The following is a 19,597-nucleotide window of genomic DNA, read 5'->3' on the forward strand; positions in this document are numbered from 1 at the left end:
TTCATTACACAGATGATGCCCTTATTCACCGTTAAAAAGAAGTGTGTAATGTTGGACACTTCATGGACTCAACAATTGCAGCTTTGCTCATGTAGCGGAAGGGGCGAAGCTTTCGGGCGCTCATGTTGGATCACTTTATTCATTTTGGATTGTAAAAGAAGTATTCTCCTACAAGCGAAGTGATTATTATGAGTGATTATATCTCCTTCCGATGGTGAATGCGGTTATACTCATGGCAGGTATTATTGGTAGTTTGAAAGTCAAACGTAATCTGGGAAACGGGTTGAATTTCCACTTAGTAAAAAAGCATTAGTGTTACATTTGGGACGATACTACATTCATATACTACGCTGTTGAGTGTGTAAGTGCAAAGTGTATAGTGTGCCATCTGGGATGTAGTTATAGAATTCAAACAACAGTATGCAAGAAGTACCAATATGACCTATTACTTCCGGTGAGATTCTGAAGTGCGCATCCGATGGACTATGCAGAGGTGGGTATAACAAGTTACATTTACTTGAGTAAAATTATTGGGTAATGTGTACTTTTTGGGTACATTTAAATATGTGTACTTTTACTCAAGTAAATTATTAGAGAAAAATCAGTACTCTTCCTTCGCTACATTTGGCAGTAACATTACATTACATAACAGTAACATTTTGACAGTAACGTTCCTCCGTTACTGTCAAACAATGATAATAAAAATGATCCATTTGACTATGCTATCCAATGATCCACCGCAAGATAATTCATAAATGGGATTGGGTTGTTGCTAGATCAGATATGGTTGGGGCTGAAAGTTAACGAAAAGGATTTATTTTATTTATTAAATTTACCATTAATTGTATTTTACTAACGTCTAACCCCACCCCAACCGTAACGACAACATAAAAACAGTAGTTGAACAGAGTATTAATGTTATCTATTAAATTACCCGATAAATTGTGTTTTTTAACGTCTACCCCTACCCTAACCCAACCGTCACAGTACGGTAAAAATATAAACTATTGTTATACAGTGTCATAAAAAATGCTGCTATATTGATGTGCATATCGCACTTCCGGCCGGCCGCGTATCCTATTTAAACTTTAACATGGGAGTGAAGCGACGCAATTGACGGGTAGGTCACTTGATGACAAAATGGCGGATATAGTATGTCCGAGTTCAATTCATACCCCTCACATTCATACTGTACAAAACGTACTTTTCTAATGGTCACGTATTCATTAATTCATTTTCTTGTCGGCTTAGTCCCTTTATTATTCCGGGGTCACCACAGCGGAATGAACCACCAACTTATCCAGCAAGTTTTTACGCAGCGGATGCCCTTCCAGCTGCAACCCATCTCTGGGAAACAACCACACACACACTCATACACTACGGACAATTTAGCCTACCCAATCCACTTGTACCGCATGTCTTTGGACTGTAGGGGAAACCGGAGCACCCGGAGGAAACCCACGCGAATGCAGGGAGAATATGCAAACTCCACACAGAAACGCCAACCGAGTCGAGGCTCGAACCAGCGACCTTCTTGCTGTGAGGCGACAGCACTACCTACTGCGCCACTGCTTAGCCCTAATGGTCAAGTAGTACACTTAAATTCAAATGCAGTACCTACTGAGTAGTAGGCAATTTCAGACGCAGCCATTGGGATTTAATCTTCCACAATCAGCACATACAGTAAAACTTAAGCAGTCCACAGATTGTAAATCAAGTGTTTAACTGATTCTTAGTTAGTTTTACCTCAAGCTCGCGCAGGATTTCTGACTGACCGCAGGTCTCCAGGTCCTGAAGAGCTTGTGACCAATAGTTCTCCTGAGCGTCTGTTGTACTGTTGTAGTTGTGGCCGCATGCGGGACTGACAGATCTGTGTCAATGCAAAGCAGCCTGGGTAATGTAAGGCCAGGTGTACCATTGGAAACGGAGCTCTCTCTCTCATTCTCTCTCTGTCTTTATACTGTATGATTGAACAGTCACTGTAAAAGATCCTCCTCAACTACAAGAAAAGTGGCGGTTAGAGAAAGAGAAACATACACACACAGATGTGTCTGAAGAGGCCGTCAGGTAGTTCCAGCGATAAAGCAACAGAAAAAATGAGCGATAAAAAACAGAAGCAGACAAGGGCGGATGACAGCGAGTGGCCCACGGATGATTAGTAAGGCAGACGAGAGACAGAAAACCTGAGAGAGAAATAGAAAAAGAGAAAAGTAGGAGCATACAGAGGCTGACTGTGGAAGAAGCAAACAGGCGGGTGCTTTCGGTGCTGGACAGTGAGCAAGTTTAACCACTGAAGCAATGTAAAGATGCGTGCCAAATGTACTGTTGAAGTCAGAATTATTAGCCCTCCTGAATTAATAGCCTCGTTTATTTTTTTCCCCCTAATTTCTGTTTAACAGAAACATTTTTTAATAACTTTTAATAACTTAATAACAAGTTTTAATAACTTATTTCTAATAACCGAGTACTTTTATCTTTTTTTATCCATGATGACAGTACAGAATATTATATTAGATATTTTTCAAGATACTAGAATTCAGCTTCTTATATCAATATTTCTAGGCAAGAAAAACATATTGTCTTGTTTTCAGAAATAACTTGCCAAAATTAAAATAGTTTTTCCTTAAAACATGCAAAATAATCTGCCAATGGGGTAAGCAAAATAATCTTGTTTTTCCTTTTGACATAACCCTGCTGAAAAATCCAGCTTAAACCAGCCTAGGCTGGTTGGCTGGTTTTAGCTGGTCGACCACTTAGCTGGTCAGGCTGGGAGATGACCAGCTAAAACCAGCTTGACCAGCCTAGCCAAGCTATTAGTCCAGCCAAAACCAGCTATATCCAGCTTAAATCATGCTGGTCAAGCTGGATTTGGCTGGTCATTTTACAGCCTGACCAGCTAAGACCAGGCTGTAAATGGCTGGAAACCAGCCTGGAAATGGCCAAAAACCCTCTAAAACCAGGCTGGTCAACCAGCTAAAACCAGCCAACCAGCCTAGGCTAGTTTAAAATGGATTTTTCAGCAGGGAGATTATTTTGCTTACCCCATTGGCAGATTATTTTGCTTGTTTTAAGGAAAAACTCACAAAATTTTGGCATATTATTTCTGAAAACAAGACAATATGTTTTGCTTGCCTAGAAATGCTTCTTGATTTAAGAATTTTTAGATATTTGGACTAGAAACAAGACAAAAAAAATCTTAGCAAGAAAAGCATTTTTTGCAGTGAGCTGTCTCCATTATGCTTGCCTTGTTTACTTTTGGTTGCTAGGTTACCAATACTACAGTGAGCCACTCTGTAAGAAAAGCTTTTTTTTTGCAGTGGATTGGTCATGTGGGTGTAATCAGTTTATCTGTCAAATGTGTTTCTATCTCCCATTACAAGTCCAAAACCACCTCAAGCTAAATATAATCAATCCTGATTTTGATCTGTCAAACTTTTTTAGTGTAATGTTACACACCCCTCGAAGTGTATACAGATTTACTACTGTTCACAATTTGGAGGTCAGATTTTAAAAAAAGATATTATTATGTTTATGTAGGAGGCAAACATTCATTGGGTCAAAATGTAATATTTAAGGAGTTATTTTGATCAGTCAAGACAATAAAAAATTATTTATGACCCGTTTAAACAGTAACTTACTATACATCATTTGTTTCATTTATGACAACAAAAAACTATGATAATATTTTACAGTTCCTCCAGGAGTTTGTAAAACCTTAAGGTTAAAAAAAAAGATATTTGGGGGGTATTTTTTTACAGCAAAATCACAAGACTTTAAGCAAATAGTTCCATATGTTGAGAAAAATCATCACGATATTATTAATTAAAAATATTAATTAAAATTCCCTGCCAAATCCTGGAGGGACTGATTTTACAGTGCATGACCACATGTTCAGGTCACAGTCCACTTTTTCTTTTTTCACAATATTAAAATTTATGACAAATCAGCTAGTATCACAAATACTACCGTCATAATATCAATGTATTATAATTCAAACGAAATACATTTCTGAAATATGACCTGAACATTTTCTTAATGACATTCATTCCTAAGCACACATACACATGAGAAATAATAATTGACAGAACAGCCACAAGATTGCGTTAGTAACCAAAACTGAAATGCTCTTTGGCATAATTGTCTTTCTCATCTTCCATTATGCTTCTTTAACCCTCGAATCGCTGACTATTATCTTCATAAGATGAAGACCTGTACTGACTAATTCAACGAGTTGTGTCTCTAAAGAAACTCTCACCCAGAGTACGTCCAGTCTTCTTCACTCAGTCTCCCATCATACACTGTAGGACGGTGGGCGGGTCTTCTTGACATCAGCGGGCTCCTGTGATTGGTCTGTCTCCAGTCGCTGGGATGAAGAGTGAAGTCTGATGGCCTATGAATATATACGCCTGAAATATAAAGGTTGAGGTTTGATTACAAGATTTTTCAACACATTTTAAGCCTAATGATTTTTATGACTAATTTCTAATAACTAATTCCTTATTTTTTAAGATGCTAGAAGTCATCCTAAAGTGCAATTTAAAGACTTAAGTAGGTTATTATGTTAACCAAGGCAAGTTTAATTATTTTTGGAAAGTTATTGGAGTTGTTAGTTGGTGGTTCATTCCACAGTGGTAACCCCTTATACATTAAGGACTAGGCCGAAGGAAAATGAATGAATAAAGTTAATGAAGTGGTTTGTTCTGAAGACTAAAAATTAAATATGAATATACACACCGGAAAACAGAGTTTGAGATTTGATTAAGCACAAACATGAATATGATTTGCCAAAAGAAATTTGATTTTATACTATAATCATTTTTGATATTTTAGTTTAAAGGGGCAATTCATCCAAAAATCAACCCAAATTCTTTTGAATATTTTGAAGAATGATGGAAACCGGTAAACACTGACTTCTATAGTATATATATATATATATATATATATATATATATATATATATATATATATATATATATATATATATATATATATATTTTCTACTATGGATAATAATTTCCAACATTCTTCAAAGTATCTTCTTTTGTTTTCAACAGAATAAATAAAATTCAGAAGATTTGTAGCCACTTGATGAAGAGAAAATGATGAGTAAATGTAATGTTCGGATGAACTTTCCCTTTAAGGCTAAAAAATTTTACAGTGCATAATGTTTGCCCTAGAAAAGTGCTTAATTGTTTGTAATATTAAACGGAAAAATTAAGTGAAACATAGTTGAAGTCAAAATTATTAGCTCTATTGTGAAATTTGAATCATTTTAAAATCATTTCCATTATTATACAATTATACATGCTTACATGTTGTTGACGCCAAATTCTGACCCGACCATCCGAATGACGCAGCAAAAATCGAGACTCATCAGACCAGGCAATGTTTTTACAATATCCTAATGTCCAATTTTGATGAACCTGTGCGAATTGTAGCCTCAGTTTCCTGTTCTTAGCTGACAGGAGTGGCACCCAGAGTGGTCTTCTGCTGCTGTAGCCCATCCGCCTCAAGGTTGGACATTTGCGTTTACAAGCAGTTCGAAGTGTGTACCTAATAAAGTGGCCGGTGAGTGTATATTTTTTTAAAGGGGCTAATAATATTGACAATTAAATCTGCTTTTAATCCAGTCAAAAAAATATATATATATATAAGACATTATCCAAAAGAAAATTATAAAAAATACTGAGAAAATGTCATTGGCAAATATTTAAAAAAAAGTCTAAAAAACGAATTAACATGAGGGCTAATCCTTTCGACATCAATTGTTTATGGGATATTGATTATTTGGTGAATATTCGATTCGCTGTAATGTAACTACAATGTGACAATATTAACATATAATCATTGTTGGAAAAAAAGTTATTTATTTTTATTACTTTAGTGTTTTTATTTATTAGAAAAATGTTGAGACTAACAACAGATTAATCAATCTTTTCTATTGTATTATAACACATCTTGACCAGACACACTTCCTCTTTTTTTACTGTGCTGCATACTTTAAGGAACATGCTGACAAGTGGAAAAAACATAATAAGAATAAGTGAGGGGGCCTTTGTTAAATAAATAGTCTAGACATGTCACAAGTTGTCATGATGCTTGTAGAAGTTGTGAAATATATTAAAGATGCACGTAATTGTTCAGTTCTGGTATGCAGAGAAGGGTTGCAGAAAGAGGAAGTATGTCTGGGGGGACAAGAGCCAAAAGACTGCAGAATGACTGATAAGCGACATTACACCAAAACTCCACCTGTTAATATCAGTTGTGTATATATGCTGGTGTCAGGAAATGTAAGAAAGTTCGAACCTCTTGAATGTAATTTTTGTATTGCATTGGGGTAACTTAACCCAGAGCTCTGTCATCAAATTATTCATTTGTATCTAATAAATTGGGGGTGAGGCAGTGGCGCAGTAGGTAGTGCTGTCGCCTCACAGCAAGAAGGTCGCTGGTTCGAACCTCGGCTCAGTTGGCGTTTCTGTGTGGAGTTTGCATGTTCTCCCTGCCTTCGCGTGGGTTTCCTGCGGGTGCTCCGGTTTCCCCAACAGTCTAAAGACATGCGGTACAGGTAAATTGGGTAGACTAAATTGTCTGTAGTGTATGAGTGGGTGTGGATGTTTCCCAGAGATGGGTTGCGGCTGGAAGGGCATCCGCTGTGTAAAAACTTGCTGGATAAGTTGGCGGTTCATTCCGCTGTGGCGACCCCGGATTAATAAAGGGACTAAGCCGACAAGAAAATGAATGAATGAATCTATTAAATTGCTAATATTTTTGGCATTGAAGAAAACCCTCTCTAGACCTTTTCTTATTGAACACGCATGGAATAGGCTTGATATTCCAACACCATCAAAATCATCCTTTTCCATAAAACTGCTTTAAAGCTATGCATTGTGTGAAGTGCTTCACATATAAGCCACTCGACCTCTTTAATTGGCCAAGGATCCTTCACTGACCTGAATAACAGGACTCCCTCCCGCCCACTTGATTAAAGTCCAAATGAGCTCATTAACCCTCTCCGACCTCACATTTCACTCTGGCCCATCGCTTGTTAACATTCAATTAGGATATTAATGATTTCATTCCATACCCTGACTTCCATAGCCAGCATCGAGGGCCGAACTGTCCCACGAGTCCATGGCTGAATCCAGACTGGGAGGCGTGGTCTGACGGAGGAGATCTGAGTATTTCCCTCTCCGGAATGAATCGGAGCGATCGTCTTCCATGTCGCTCACGCATGAGGCTGTTCTGGACGGACTGCCCCGCTCTGAATCCAAAAGTGCTGGAAAACACAGATGTGGGTCATGAGGACAAGACCTGATGTAATATTTATGAGAAGCTCTTTTCGGTGGATTACATGACGGAAATGTTAACATACACTTCTCCACACACACACAGACACACACACACACACACACAAACACACACACACACACACACACACACTTACGGTCGGATCGTTTCTTGATCTTGAGTGTGACCGTGTCTCCAGCGGTCTGCAGCAGGTGAATGGCTTCGCTCAGAGGTTTGCCCTTCAGACTCATGTTGTTAATGGCCAAAACTCGGTCACCGATATGAAGAGCGCCAGTCCTAAAACAAACATAATTTCATGTTTAACACAGTTAACACTTATTGCATGTCTATTATGGTTAACTGAAGCTAAAGATGAAATGTGTTTTGATATATATTGACGTTTCTGTTAAAAAAACTAAAACTGATCTCAAATAAGTGTACCTACTCAAACATTAATGACAATTGATTATAATGTCTGTATTGTCAGTGGAGTCTTCAGTCATTCTCATGATCATTTTAAAGATTCAACACTTCTAGCAACACTTGATCTATTAACACATTATTTTCTTTTTTTCCATTTTGTTTTTTATTGCAGTTTCCAAATTCACATACAGATAGGGTTTTCCACGATGTATACACAAAACAATCAAACATCGGATTCACAAAATTGTAGAAATAAATGAAATTATAAAATACAAACAATTTCCATTAATAATTATGGAAGTTACATTAATGATTTAAGGACATTATAAGAAACAAGAAAATCAATACACTCGTAATTGTTTTGTACATCATCAAAAAGAAACAGATAAAATTAAGTTGTTGCTTTTCAGTTACAATTCAATTGTGTGCTTTTTTTGTCATATTGTGGCACCCAGTCAACCCTTTTCTTTCTTTTTTCTTTTATTTATTCATTTATTTATTTATTTATTATTATTGTTACCTAAACTATGTCCATATGGAACTATGAGGAAGTTACTTTTAGGATCTTAAAATGTACAATATTTAAAATAGCCATTGTTCTTCCTTCTATCTTTGTTATGTTTTCTCTCATTACTAGAAATAATACACAAAATAAACTAAATAAAATTCACATCTTTCTGGGTATTTATTTTTGTTTTTAATCTCCGTTTCTAATGTTTTTAATTTTGTATTAACCCATCTTTTCCATAATAGAAAATGCTACATTAAAAGAAGATACATTATTGAAAACAAAAATATTAAAGAGTACATATGATGCCTAATGTAATTATATTGATATTTGGGTGTGAAATAATAGGTTAGGTGTTAATAGGTGCCTCTAAAGAGTGTATGTGAAGTTTCAGCTCAAAATACATCACAGATAATTTTGTGTAACTCTTTGAAAATGCCCCTTTTAGGCTTTGATCCTAATTGTGCTGTCACTTTCAATTCAAATGAGATTGTGTTTTTTTGAAAAAGAGCTATGAATGCCTATGAATCAGTAATGGTGTAACGAATCACAAATCTCATGGTTAGATCACACTACGGTTTTTGTGTCAGGGATCGGACCAGCAAAAAAGGGAGGCAAATGTCATCGTCTTTCCATTTTTACAAAAATATTACTGCAAAAAAAACATTCGTTTTAACAAACAGAACTTAGAACCTGTAATTTTATTTAAAAATAAAAATCAAGAAAGAACCAGGAGAAAAAAAACAGAAAATATTCAATAGGAAAAATGATCTCTGCTACTGTTGCTGATAATGCTAAATAAAGAAATCTAACATCTTGTACAACAGATCATATTTATTTTCAATAATTCATATAACAATTCACACATAAAACTTGTTTCATTATAGGTGGATCATTTATGAAAACCTATTCAGTGACTTAATTTTGAGTTACGGCACGGGGGCCAGCACGGGTCGGGTCTAAGACAACAGATAATTCTATAAAACATATATTTTTATATTCTATAGAACTGTCAAAATTAATATTCATGCAAAACTCTTACTTTGTTTTTCAGTTACATTTAGGATGGATTTGTTATTTATATAGATTAATAGTTGTATAATAATAATAATAATAATAATAATAATAATAATAATAATGATAATAACAATAAAAATTTAAAAAATGTTATATTTGTTGAAAATAAATACATTTAAATGTATTTATAATAATTATGCAAAATTATTATTTAAATATTTAAAATATGTTTTAAGTCAACCACAGGTGTCAAATTCAGTTCCAAAAGGGCCGCAGCTCTGCACAGTTTAGTTCCAACCCTAATTAAACACACCTGATCAAACTAATTGAGTCCTTCAGGCTTGTTTGAAACCTACAGGTAAGTGTGTTGGAGCAGGGTTGGAACTAAACTGTGCAGGGCTGCAGCCCTCCAGGAATTGAGTTTGACACCCCTGACATCGTGTCTATTTCTTGGGGGATGGGGAGGAGGTGTGTTTGAGGTGGTTTCACCGAGGGTGCCATTTAAACTAGAACCGCCACTGCATTGATCAACTTTGAATTGAGATCACAATCTTTTAATGTTTAATTGTGCAGCTTAAAACTGAATACATTAATGCAGGCTAAACAAGCAGTGACGGAAAACACCTTTAATTAATAACCCAGGAAAGCATTTAGGTCCCAACACAACTTCTTCCGTCATCATTATATTTACAGTGAAGCCAAAATGCTTTCATACACATGATTTGAATGATGAGAGAGGCGATCTCTCTGCAATTGTTTAAATGTTGGAATAACCTACAAGTTCAAAAAAAGTTATTAATCCGCGGGCCATGATCCGTTACACCCCTATAAATCAGCAAAGTGGCAAATTCAAAACAGGACGTTTTCCGTTTTTCACAAAGATAACATTAACGGAAGTGGCTCAGAAGAAGAGTCTATGGAGACTACGCTTTCATTTGTGCATCCTAAAACTCCTAAAAAACCAACCATAAACATCAGAACATAAAAAAATCCTAAAAAATTATTATTTTATTATTATTAAATCTTCGCCGTTGACATTATTTTTAGCAGATACGGCATTAAAACTCTAATAGCAGATGGCTGCTTCTCACTTAGGGCTGTCTAAAGAATTTGCACATGCACACACACACAAACACACACATACACGCAAAGCATGTATTGATTTTGCCAAATACGATGCAATCCTGGACTAACATCTATGTTGATCCTCGAACATCATTTTTGTTGTGAGATGTAATCCAGTCCTATTCCCTCTCCCTAAACCCAACTATAACTGTTAATATTCCCAAAATCAGAGGGGAATAATAGTTGAAAAACAATCATTTAGAAGTGCATGAACCTATCCGTAAGCCTAAACTTAACATAAACAGTAAACATATCCCTTAATTCTGATTGGCTGACTGAAATTTTGTTCCAGGACCAACATAGATGTTAATTCACACGTCCACAGGGAGAATGTCAATCAAAGTGTTTCTGCAAAATGTTTTTAGTGGGATTATGAAATATAGAGTTCATTAATTTTTACATTTACAGAGGCTGGGTAAATTTACACACAGTTGCCACTTTGCTTTTATAAACGTGATTTTTGCCTAATATACAGTTTAAAACACTCTCAGATTTGGAAAAAAAACTAAACTTTTTTTGTCCCTCATGGAAACACACAGCATCTCCACTACATAATGGCAACACCACAATTCACTGATGCCTCACTTTCTTTCTTTGTGTATGCCTTTGGCCAGCGTTATGCAATACATGTTAAACAGATGTAAAAACTGGACCTGGATCAATGCGTCTTAAGCAGGTCGGTTTTTGATTAGACCGAATAAATAAATTTTGTGCGAGACTTGTTTCTTGCTTCTACAGAAGATTTGTAACCTTGCAGATCTTATACATGACAAACATACACTCACTGGCCACTTTATTAGGTATACCTATAAAGGTGATTTAAGTGACTTTAATTGTGGCATGGCCTGCCAGACAGGCTGGTCTGAGTATTTCAGAAACTCCTAATCTACTGGGATTTTCATGCACAACCATCTCTAGGGTTTACAGAAAATGGTCCGACAAAGAGGAAATATCCAGTGAGCGGCAGTTCTGTGGGTGCAAATGTCTTGTTGATGCCAGAGGTCAGAGGAGAATGGCCAGACTGGTTCCAGCTGATAGAAAGGCAACAGTAACTCAAATAAGCACTCATTACAACCGAGATATGCAGAAGAGCATCTCTGAAAACACAACACATCCAACCCTGAGGCGGATGGGCTACAGCAGCATAAGACCACGTCGGGTGCCACTCCTGTCAGCTAAGAACAGGAAACTGAGGCTACAATTCCCACAGGCTCACCAAAATTAAACAATAGAAGATTGGAAAAATGTTGCCTGGTCTGATGAGTCTTGATTTCTGCTGCGACCTTCGGATGGTAGAGTCAGAATTTGGCGTCAACAACATGAAAGCATGGATCCATCCTGCCTTGTGTCAACAGTTCAGACTGGTGGTGGTGGTGTAATGGTGTGGGGATATTTTCTTGGCACATTTTGGCCTCATTAGTACCAATTGAACATTGTGTCAATGCCACAGCCTATCTGAGTATTGTTGCTGACCATGTCCATCCCTTTATGACCACAGTGTACACATCTTATGATGGCTACTTCCAGCAGGATGACGCACCATGCCAAGGCGGGAATCATCTCAGACTGGTTTCTTGAACATGACAATGAATTCACTGTAATCAAATGGCCTCCACAGTAACCAGACATCAAACCAATAGAGCACCTTTGGGATGTGGTGGATGTGCAGCCGACAATTCTGCAGCAACTGTGTGATGCTATCATCTCAATATTATGGACCAAAATCTGAAGAATATTTCCAGTACCTTGTTATATCTGTCACAAAGGATTAAGGTAGTACTGAAGGCAAAAAGTACTAGTACTCTAACCTGGTACTAGTAAGGTGTACCTAATAAAGTGGCCAGTGAGAGTTTTACACTAAATAAAAACGAATTAAGCCTAGTTTGGCCTATTTAAAATAATACAACTCCATTAATGTAGTTAAAACATATTACACTGCAGTTCCCACACTGTGGACTAGATATCTCATGCTCTCATGATGTCAGAGGGGATGTTATGCAACTCGCAGATCTGAGTGTGTGTTTTATTCATGTGTGTTTGTGTGCACCTGTGAGCGAGGCCGTTGCGGGTCAGGCTAGAGATCAGGATGGGATTGAAGGGCTCTTCAGTGCCTGAAATGGTAATTCCAAGAGGGCCGCCGTGTCTTTTCAGCTCTACTGTGAATATGACTGAACCGGATGACTCCAATTCATCTGCAAACAAACAAAGACAGAAAGATACAGCAAATGTCATACATTTGTTAAGTTGTCCAAGTGTGTTTGAATTTTTTTTTTTTTCAGTAATGCACATGGTTAACCCTTGTGTGGGGATGTTTTCATCCACTCTAGGTCTTAATTTGGCCAAAACCTTTTCTGTGTTTCAGCAAATGGCATGACTTCTGGAGACAAATCTTATTTTGACACTTATTTTGGAAAAATGCTTTGACGTTTTGAAAAACTCAACAATACACACTGGGCAAATTGACTACCCTTTCATTGTGATGGGGATGAAAAATTCACTATATTAAACTGCAGTAAAAATGCATCAGATTAGTATTTATTTTGCATAAATCTGTTAATCAGGCTCAGTCCTGAGCAAAACTACTGAATTGCTTTAAAAATTACAGGGTTTTAACTTAAATTGCCAAATTCATAAACAATGTCACTGATTTGGTGAAAAAAACAAAACACAAAATGAAGTATTTTCAATGCAAAAAGCAGTTGTGGACTGAATTTATTTTTAGCTTTTATCACAGTCTTGAACAATTAGTAACAACATCGGCTTTGACGCATTGTTAGATTTTCTTTTTTTTTCTCTCTAAATTACTGCTGATTGCTGTTTTTGCCCTATTGACTCCCATTATAACCACATTTTTAGATTGCAAATGCTTGACAGCATAAAATCATGCATTTTAGATTTAGGTTGTTGGTTTTAAATGTTGGTAAGAGGTCAAATTTTTCATTTTTACTGTTGATCATGAGTTGGCAGCATTATTTTTTTTAACTTTACTAGTTGACCAAATTAACCCAGTTAAGGCTTTAAATCGCACTTTAAGCTGAATACTAGTATCTTGCAAAATAACTGTTAATAAATTATGAACGAACTGTCATCATAAATTAAATGTAATCAATTAATTATTACAAATAAGTTAATAAAACTCTAAATTTTTTAAATGTCTGGAAAAAATATTCATAAACAGCACTTGGAGGGCTAATATGAGGGCTACTGTGTGTACTATTATATTGTGTTTATTGTACTACTACTATTATTATAATTATACATCTAAAAAGAAAACATTTAATGATATTTCTTTAGAAAAAAAAAGTTCTTTAGTCATTTTAGTACCTAAACTTGTAAAATATGAAACCAAAAATGTTTTATGCTACTTTGGAAGTACTAAAAGAAAATAAAGTTAAAGTTGATCATTTCATAGAGAAACAAGTGTGGCATACATAAAATATTCATTAAAACAAATAACAATGTAACTTTATTTTCCAGAACTCGATTACTCATCTGAGTTTTAATCCTATAAGAACTCTCAAGTGCTAAATTATCCTTAGTACTAGTAAGAATGAGCCTTTCTTTAATACACACACAAACACACACACACGCATGCGCGCAGATAGATATGCATGTGCACACACAAGAAAGCACACGTAAACGCACACACACACACACACACACACACACAAATGCACATGCACACACACAAACACACATGCATGCGCGCAGATAGATATGCATGTGCACACACAAGAATGCACACGTAAACGCACACACACACACAAATGCACATGCACACACACAAACACACATGCATGCATGCGCGCAGATAGACATGCATGTGCACACACAAGAATGCACACGTAAATGCACACACACACACACACACACACACACACACACACACACACACACACACAAATGCACATGCACACAAACACACACGCATGCGCGCAGATAGACATGCATGTGCACACACAAACACACATGAATGCACACGTAAACGCGCACACACACACACACAAATGCACATGCACACACATGCATGTGCACACACAAACACACGAGCACACACAAGCGGCATGCACTTACACACACAACCACATAAACATGCACATGAGCATGCATGTGCGCGCACGCACACACACACACACACACACATATTTGTACACATAAACATACAAATGCACACGCACTCATTCACACACACACACACACACACACACACACACACACACACACACACACACACACACACACACACACGTATTTGCACACATAAACATACAAATGCACACGCGCGCTCACAAACACACACAAACAAATAATGCACACGTGCGCACACACACACACACACACACACACAAACAAACACGAATTTGCACTCATAAACATGCAAATGCACATGTGCACACACACACACAGCATGCATGTGCACATAATTACACACACACACACACACACACACACACACAAGCGTGCATGTGCACACACAAATGCACACGCACAAACACACACACACAGCATGTATGTGCAAAGCAACACACATGCACAAGAATTGACATGCGCACACAGACACACACAAACAGACACATGTGCACACGCAATCACACAAATGCACATGCCAACGACTGGACATGCGCACACGCACACACTCTGACCCAGGTTGTCTTCATCTTTCTGGATCCGCAGTTTGACCATCCCCTCGGCCTGCTGGAGGACCATCATGGCCTCCTCCATCCCACAGTTATCCAGTCGGACGTTATCAATGGCCAGCAGCCGATCTCCAGGCTCCAGGGTTCCTATTCTATTAGAAAGGGTCATTTCACATCAAACAGCCAATCAGAGCCCTCATATCAATCCACTTTCACTTCAAAAGCAGCAGGTCTAATAAAGGTGTATTGTGCTGTTTTGCAGGTGTACCTGTGAGCAATGCTGCCTTTCTGTATCTCAGAGATGATCAGAGGCTTTCCAGCCTTCTTGCTGGCTGCACATCAGAATTCAGACATCATATGGTTGGATATTTTGTTTTACTGCAATGCAATTACCACTTCAAAAAGTGTATTATATAGACTGCATGGCTAAATTATTATAACAAACCAATATTCAGCAGACAAATCACTAAATCGCATCAGTTTATATCCACCTTTTATTGTGTTTCAAATCAAAGGTTGCATTTTTGATTTGGGGTATTTCTATTTAAAAGAAGTGAAACATTATTTTAAACAATAAGGTTGCATTATTAAAAAAAATCTACTGTATATCCATAATGAAAAATGAATGAGAGATATGTTTGGCTTTGTGCTTTTTGCGGTTATGATAATAAATTCACACTTTTCACAGTTTATTATTATTGTATTGCATTGTATTTTATGTATTATTATTAAAAATATCATTGATATATCATTGATAGTGGAGTGTACAGTTTCCCAAAAACTATGAATTCTTGAGCACTGCCAGAAAATATGCGCATGATGTGCCTCTTCTACCCCACAGTTCCTCCAAAAAGAATGAGTTTAAAATGAATTAATTCTTGGTGTAATAAAAAAATCTCATTTAATTTCTCCAACAAAACTCACGCCACTTTCTTGAATTTGTTGAGGTATGTGGGAAAGCACATATTTGAACCCATAGGACTTGATTCAAAATAATGTCCACTTCCTTTTCCCATTTTAATCTTATATAGTAGATTGTCCTCTAGAATTACTTATTGCTTTATATAATTTAGAAATTGTTTTAGTCATACTTGTCTTGTATATCTGAATAAAAATCTTGCAACTGTAAATCTATATCTAAATAGGTCTTGGTTTATAAGACCAAACTCATCTTTCAAAGTTTGAAAGCATTCTATTCTGCCATCTTTTATAATTGTAAAAGATGAAGAGATTCCTAAATATATCCATTGTTTAGACCTATTATCCATTTCCCTGTTCTTGTATATGTTTTGTCAACAAACAAATACTGTTTACAGAGCTGGATTGATTTGGTTAAATGGAAGTTCCTCCCATAATTCATGCAAACAAAGCATCATGGAACACAGGAAAAGGGTGTATAGTAATACGGTACAATATTATATAGGAGCACAGCGCCCTCAGCTGGCCATCACTCACCACTGATAGTGATGCCCAGCTCCACTCCACGTCTCTTGGGCAACTTCACCTGAAATGTGCCGCTGCTTGGAATGACTGATTCTGTTAGAGATGCACAAAAAATCACACAAATCTGTGTTCAGATCACATTTAAACTCTTTTAAACTATTTGAATCACTGATGTGTCCTTCTTTACCTGCGACATCAAACTCCACCTCCAGTGCGATCTTATTGGCCAGCGCCGCATCTCGCAGCAGCTGATTGGCCTCTTCCAGCGTCCCGTCCTCAGTGGGAATCCCATTAATGGAGAGAATTCTGTCGCCAACTTGTAACACTCCACACCTGGAACACATATACACATTAAATAATAATAATAATAATAATAATAATAATAATAATAATAATAATAATAAAAACACATTTAGTAACAAAAAAAGAACACAGATCACTGGTAATAAAAAAGGTACAAGAAAGCATACTTCCAGCACATAATGTTTTTTAATTTAGGTAAATTGGAATATCTTTGACATGACATAAATGATGGAGTTAGACATTATCAAGCAATATATGAAACAATATTAGATAAATTTTGAACTGATAATGACAGAAGAGTAGAATGATAGAAAAATAGAATTATTTAATGATCAGCAGAATGATCAATAGAACTAGATAGAACCATAGATAGCTTTAATGAATGAGCAAAACGGATTAAATGAAATGATACATAAGATAAACAGACAATGACAGAACAGTAGAATAACATACTGAACAGTAGAATGATGGAATGAATGACAGACAGACAGATACAGTTGAAACCAAAAGTTAACATACACTCTGAAAAAACGAACATGACCATTTTTTTAAATGTCTGATGGTAAATCATAGTAAACATTTACTATTTTAGGTCTGTTAGGATTACTTAAACGATTTACAATTGCTAAATAGCAGAATAATAAGAGATTTTTTATTTTATTTTATTAATTTCTAGACAGTCAAAGGATTACATACATTTCATTGGTATTTTTTAGCTTTGCTTTTAAACTTTATAAATTTGGTCAAATGTTTTGGGTGTCCTTCCACAAGCTTCTCAAAACAGTTTGCAGGATTTTTGGCCCATTCCTCCTAACAGAATTGGTGTAACTGAGTCAGATTTGTAGGCTTGTCTTGCTCGCACAAAATTTTTCAACTCTGCCCACAAATTTTCTATAGGATAGAGAGCAGGGCTTTGTGATGGCCACTCCGAAACATTCACTCTGTTGCCCTTAAAGCACATTTTACCTAATTTGGCAGTATGCTTAGGGTCATGGTCTGTTTGGAAGACCCATTAGTGGCCAAGTTTTCATTTTCTGGCTGATGTCTTGAGATGTTGCTTCAGTATTTCCACATGTTCTTTCTTCATGATGCCATCTATGCTGTGAAGTGGACCAGTCCCTCCTGCAGCAAAACAGCCCTACAACATGATGCTGCCACCCCCATACTTCACAGTTGGGATGGTGTAAGCTTTCCCTTTGTCCTCCAAATGTAACACTGGTCATTATGGCCAAACAGTTCAATCTTAGTTCCATCAGACCACAGGACATGTCTCCAAATATTATTCTGTTTCCCAGTGTAATTTAGCAAATTGTAATCTGGCTTTAATTGTTGATTCTGGCTTGTTGATTTTTCCATGCTGTCACACAAGGAAGAAGCGCGTTTTAACTCAAATGTTGTCAATTAGCCAATCAGAAACTTCCAAAACCCTGACACCATCATCATCTGAGCTTGTTCAGAGGCATAATAATCGTATTGTATGTAAACTTGACTTTCAAGAAAAGTTATAACATTTTTTTAAAACATCTGTCTCTCATTACTCTGCTATTAAGCAGAACAGAAACTAATTTGATAATCTTAAATTACCTAAAAGAGAAAAAGTTTAGTCACATAAACATCTGACTTATTTTAAATGGTTATGTGCCTTTTTATACAGTGTATGTAAACTTCTGCTTTCAACGATAGATAGATAGATAGATAGATAGATAGATAGATAGATAGATAGATAGATAGATAGATAGATAGATAGATAGATAGATAGATAGATAGATAGATAGATAGATACAGTAGGTGAGAGTTCAAAGTGGCTATTAACGCCGCGGCTGGTCCCGCCGCCGTTTGAAATAGGTGCCGCTCTGTTTTTAGTGTATGACCGCAGTTTGTGAATGAGCCGCCAGGGGGCGCAAAGGGACGGGATGCGAACGGACAGAAATAGATCATACAGCTACTGTGCTTGTAAATGATATTAAACAATAAGTCAAAGCATTATAATTCCTTCATTAATCATTTAAAATTTGTTAACACGCTTTATTGTAAACTTTTTAAGTGCAAAGAGGATTCGTTTTGGAAAATAGAATTGAAGAAGTAAAAGACAACTAAAATGAAAGCACAAACATTTAGTACAAATAAGTAGTCTTAAATAAATAAATAAATAAATAAATAAATAAATAAATAAATAAATAAATAAAGCAGCCTAAATATAGAAAGATGTTCAGTGTTTGCTATTTTGATAGGACTAAGACAAGACATTTTCATTTATGTTTTATTTCTGTTTTTATTTCCATTTTCGTTGTTGATTATATTTTACTATCTTATTTATGTCTCAACAATTGTACATAAACGAATAATAAACGAATAATGAAAATAAATGAATAATGAAAATAGGCCTAAATAAATTATTTATTTAAAGACATTGCCGTACAGTACGTGAAACACTGAGAAAAATAAATTGACCTACCTTAAGCAGATCACTAAAAGTATAATAAAATTATTTTTGCCGCAGGACATAAATTAAGTCTTGCAGGTTTATTTTTAATAATTTAGTTTCAGTTCTGTTCATTTTTTTTTCAAAACGTCAATGTTCTCCTTTAAAGTAGCTATAACTGTTGTTTTGTTTTTTTGTTTTTTTTTTTACTTATGGCTCAGTATGTTTTGTATTTTAACTTCATATTCAGTCACCTTGCAAATGTGTGTGAAATATAATGCCGCATAACCGCGGAAAAAGAAGAAAAAACTGTCGAAGGTTAGAGCTAATTCATCAAAATAAGCTATATTAAAATACAACATTTATGTTAATACAGGCAGAGTGTGAACAAACTCAAGGCTAAGATATGCGCTTGCCTTTTAATGCATTTGC

At 36.1% G+C, this 19,597-nt stretch overlaps 1 protein-coding gene across 13 annotated transcripts in view; it reads right to left on the reverse strand.

Annotated features, from left to right (window-relative positions):
- grip2a (glutamate receptor interacting protein 2a) overlaps positions 1 to 19,597 on the reverse strand; it is a 113,369-nt gene that overhangs the window by 3,060 nt on the left and 90,712 nt on the right. For 4 of the 13 annotated variants that reach the window (NM_001430888.1, XM_087263729.1, XM_087263728.1 and 1 more), the window contains 9 exon segments: positions 1,747 to 1,870; positions 4,256 to 4,406; positions 7,085 to 7,276; positions 7,445 to 7,584; positions 12,408 to 12,552; positions 15,004 to 15,149; positions 15,266 to 15,329; positions 16,453 to 16,533; positions 16,628 to 16,773. In NM_001430888.1, coding sequence (NP_001417817.1) covers positions 1,747 to 1,870; positions 4,256 to 4,406; positions 7,085 to 7,276; positions 7,445 to 7,584; positions 12,408 to 12,552; positions 15,004 to 15,149; positions 15,266 to 15,329; positions 16,453 to 16,533; positions 16,628 to 16,773 — 1,189 coding nt within the window. 13 annotated transcript variants of the gene reach the window in all.

Source organism: Danio rerio, chromosome 8 (genome assembly GCF_052040795.2).
Source record: "Danio rerio strain M-AB ecotype USA chromosome 8, GRCz13ab, whole genome shotgun sequence".
NCBI lineage: Eukaryota > Metazoa > Chordata > Actinopteri > Cypriniformes > Danionidae > Danio > Danio rerio.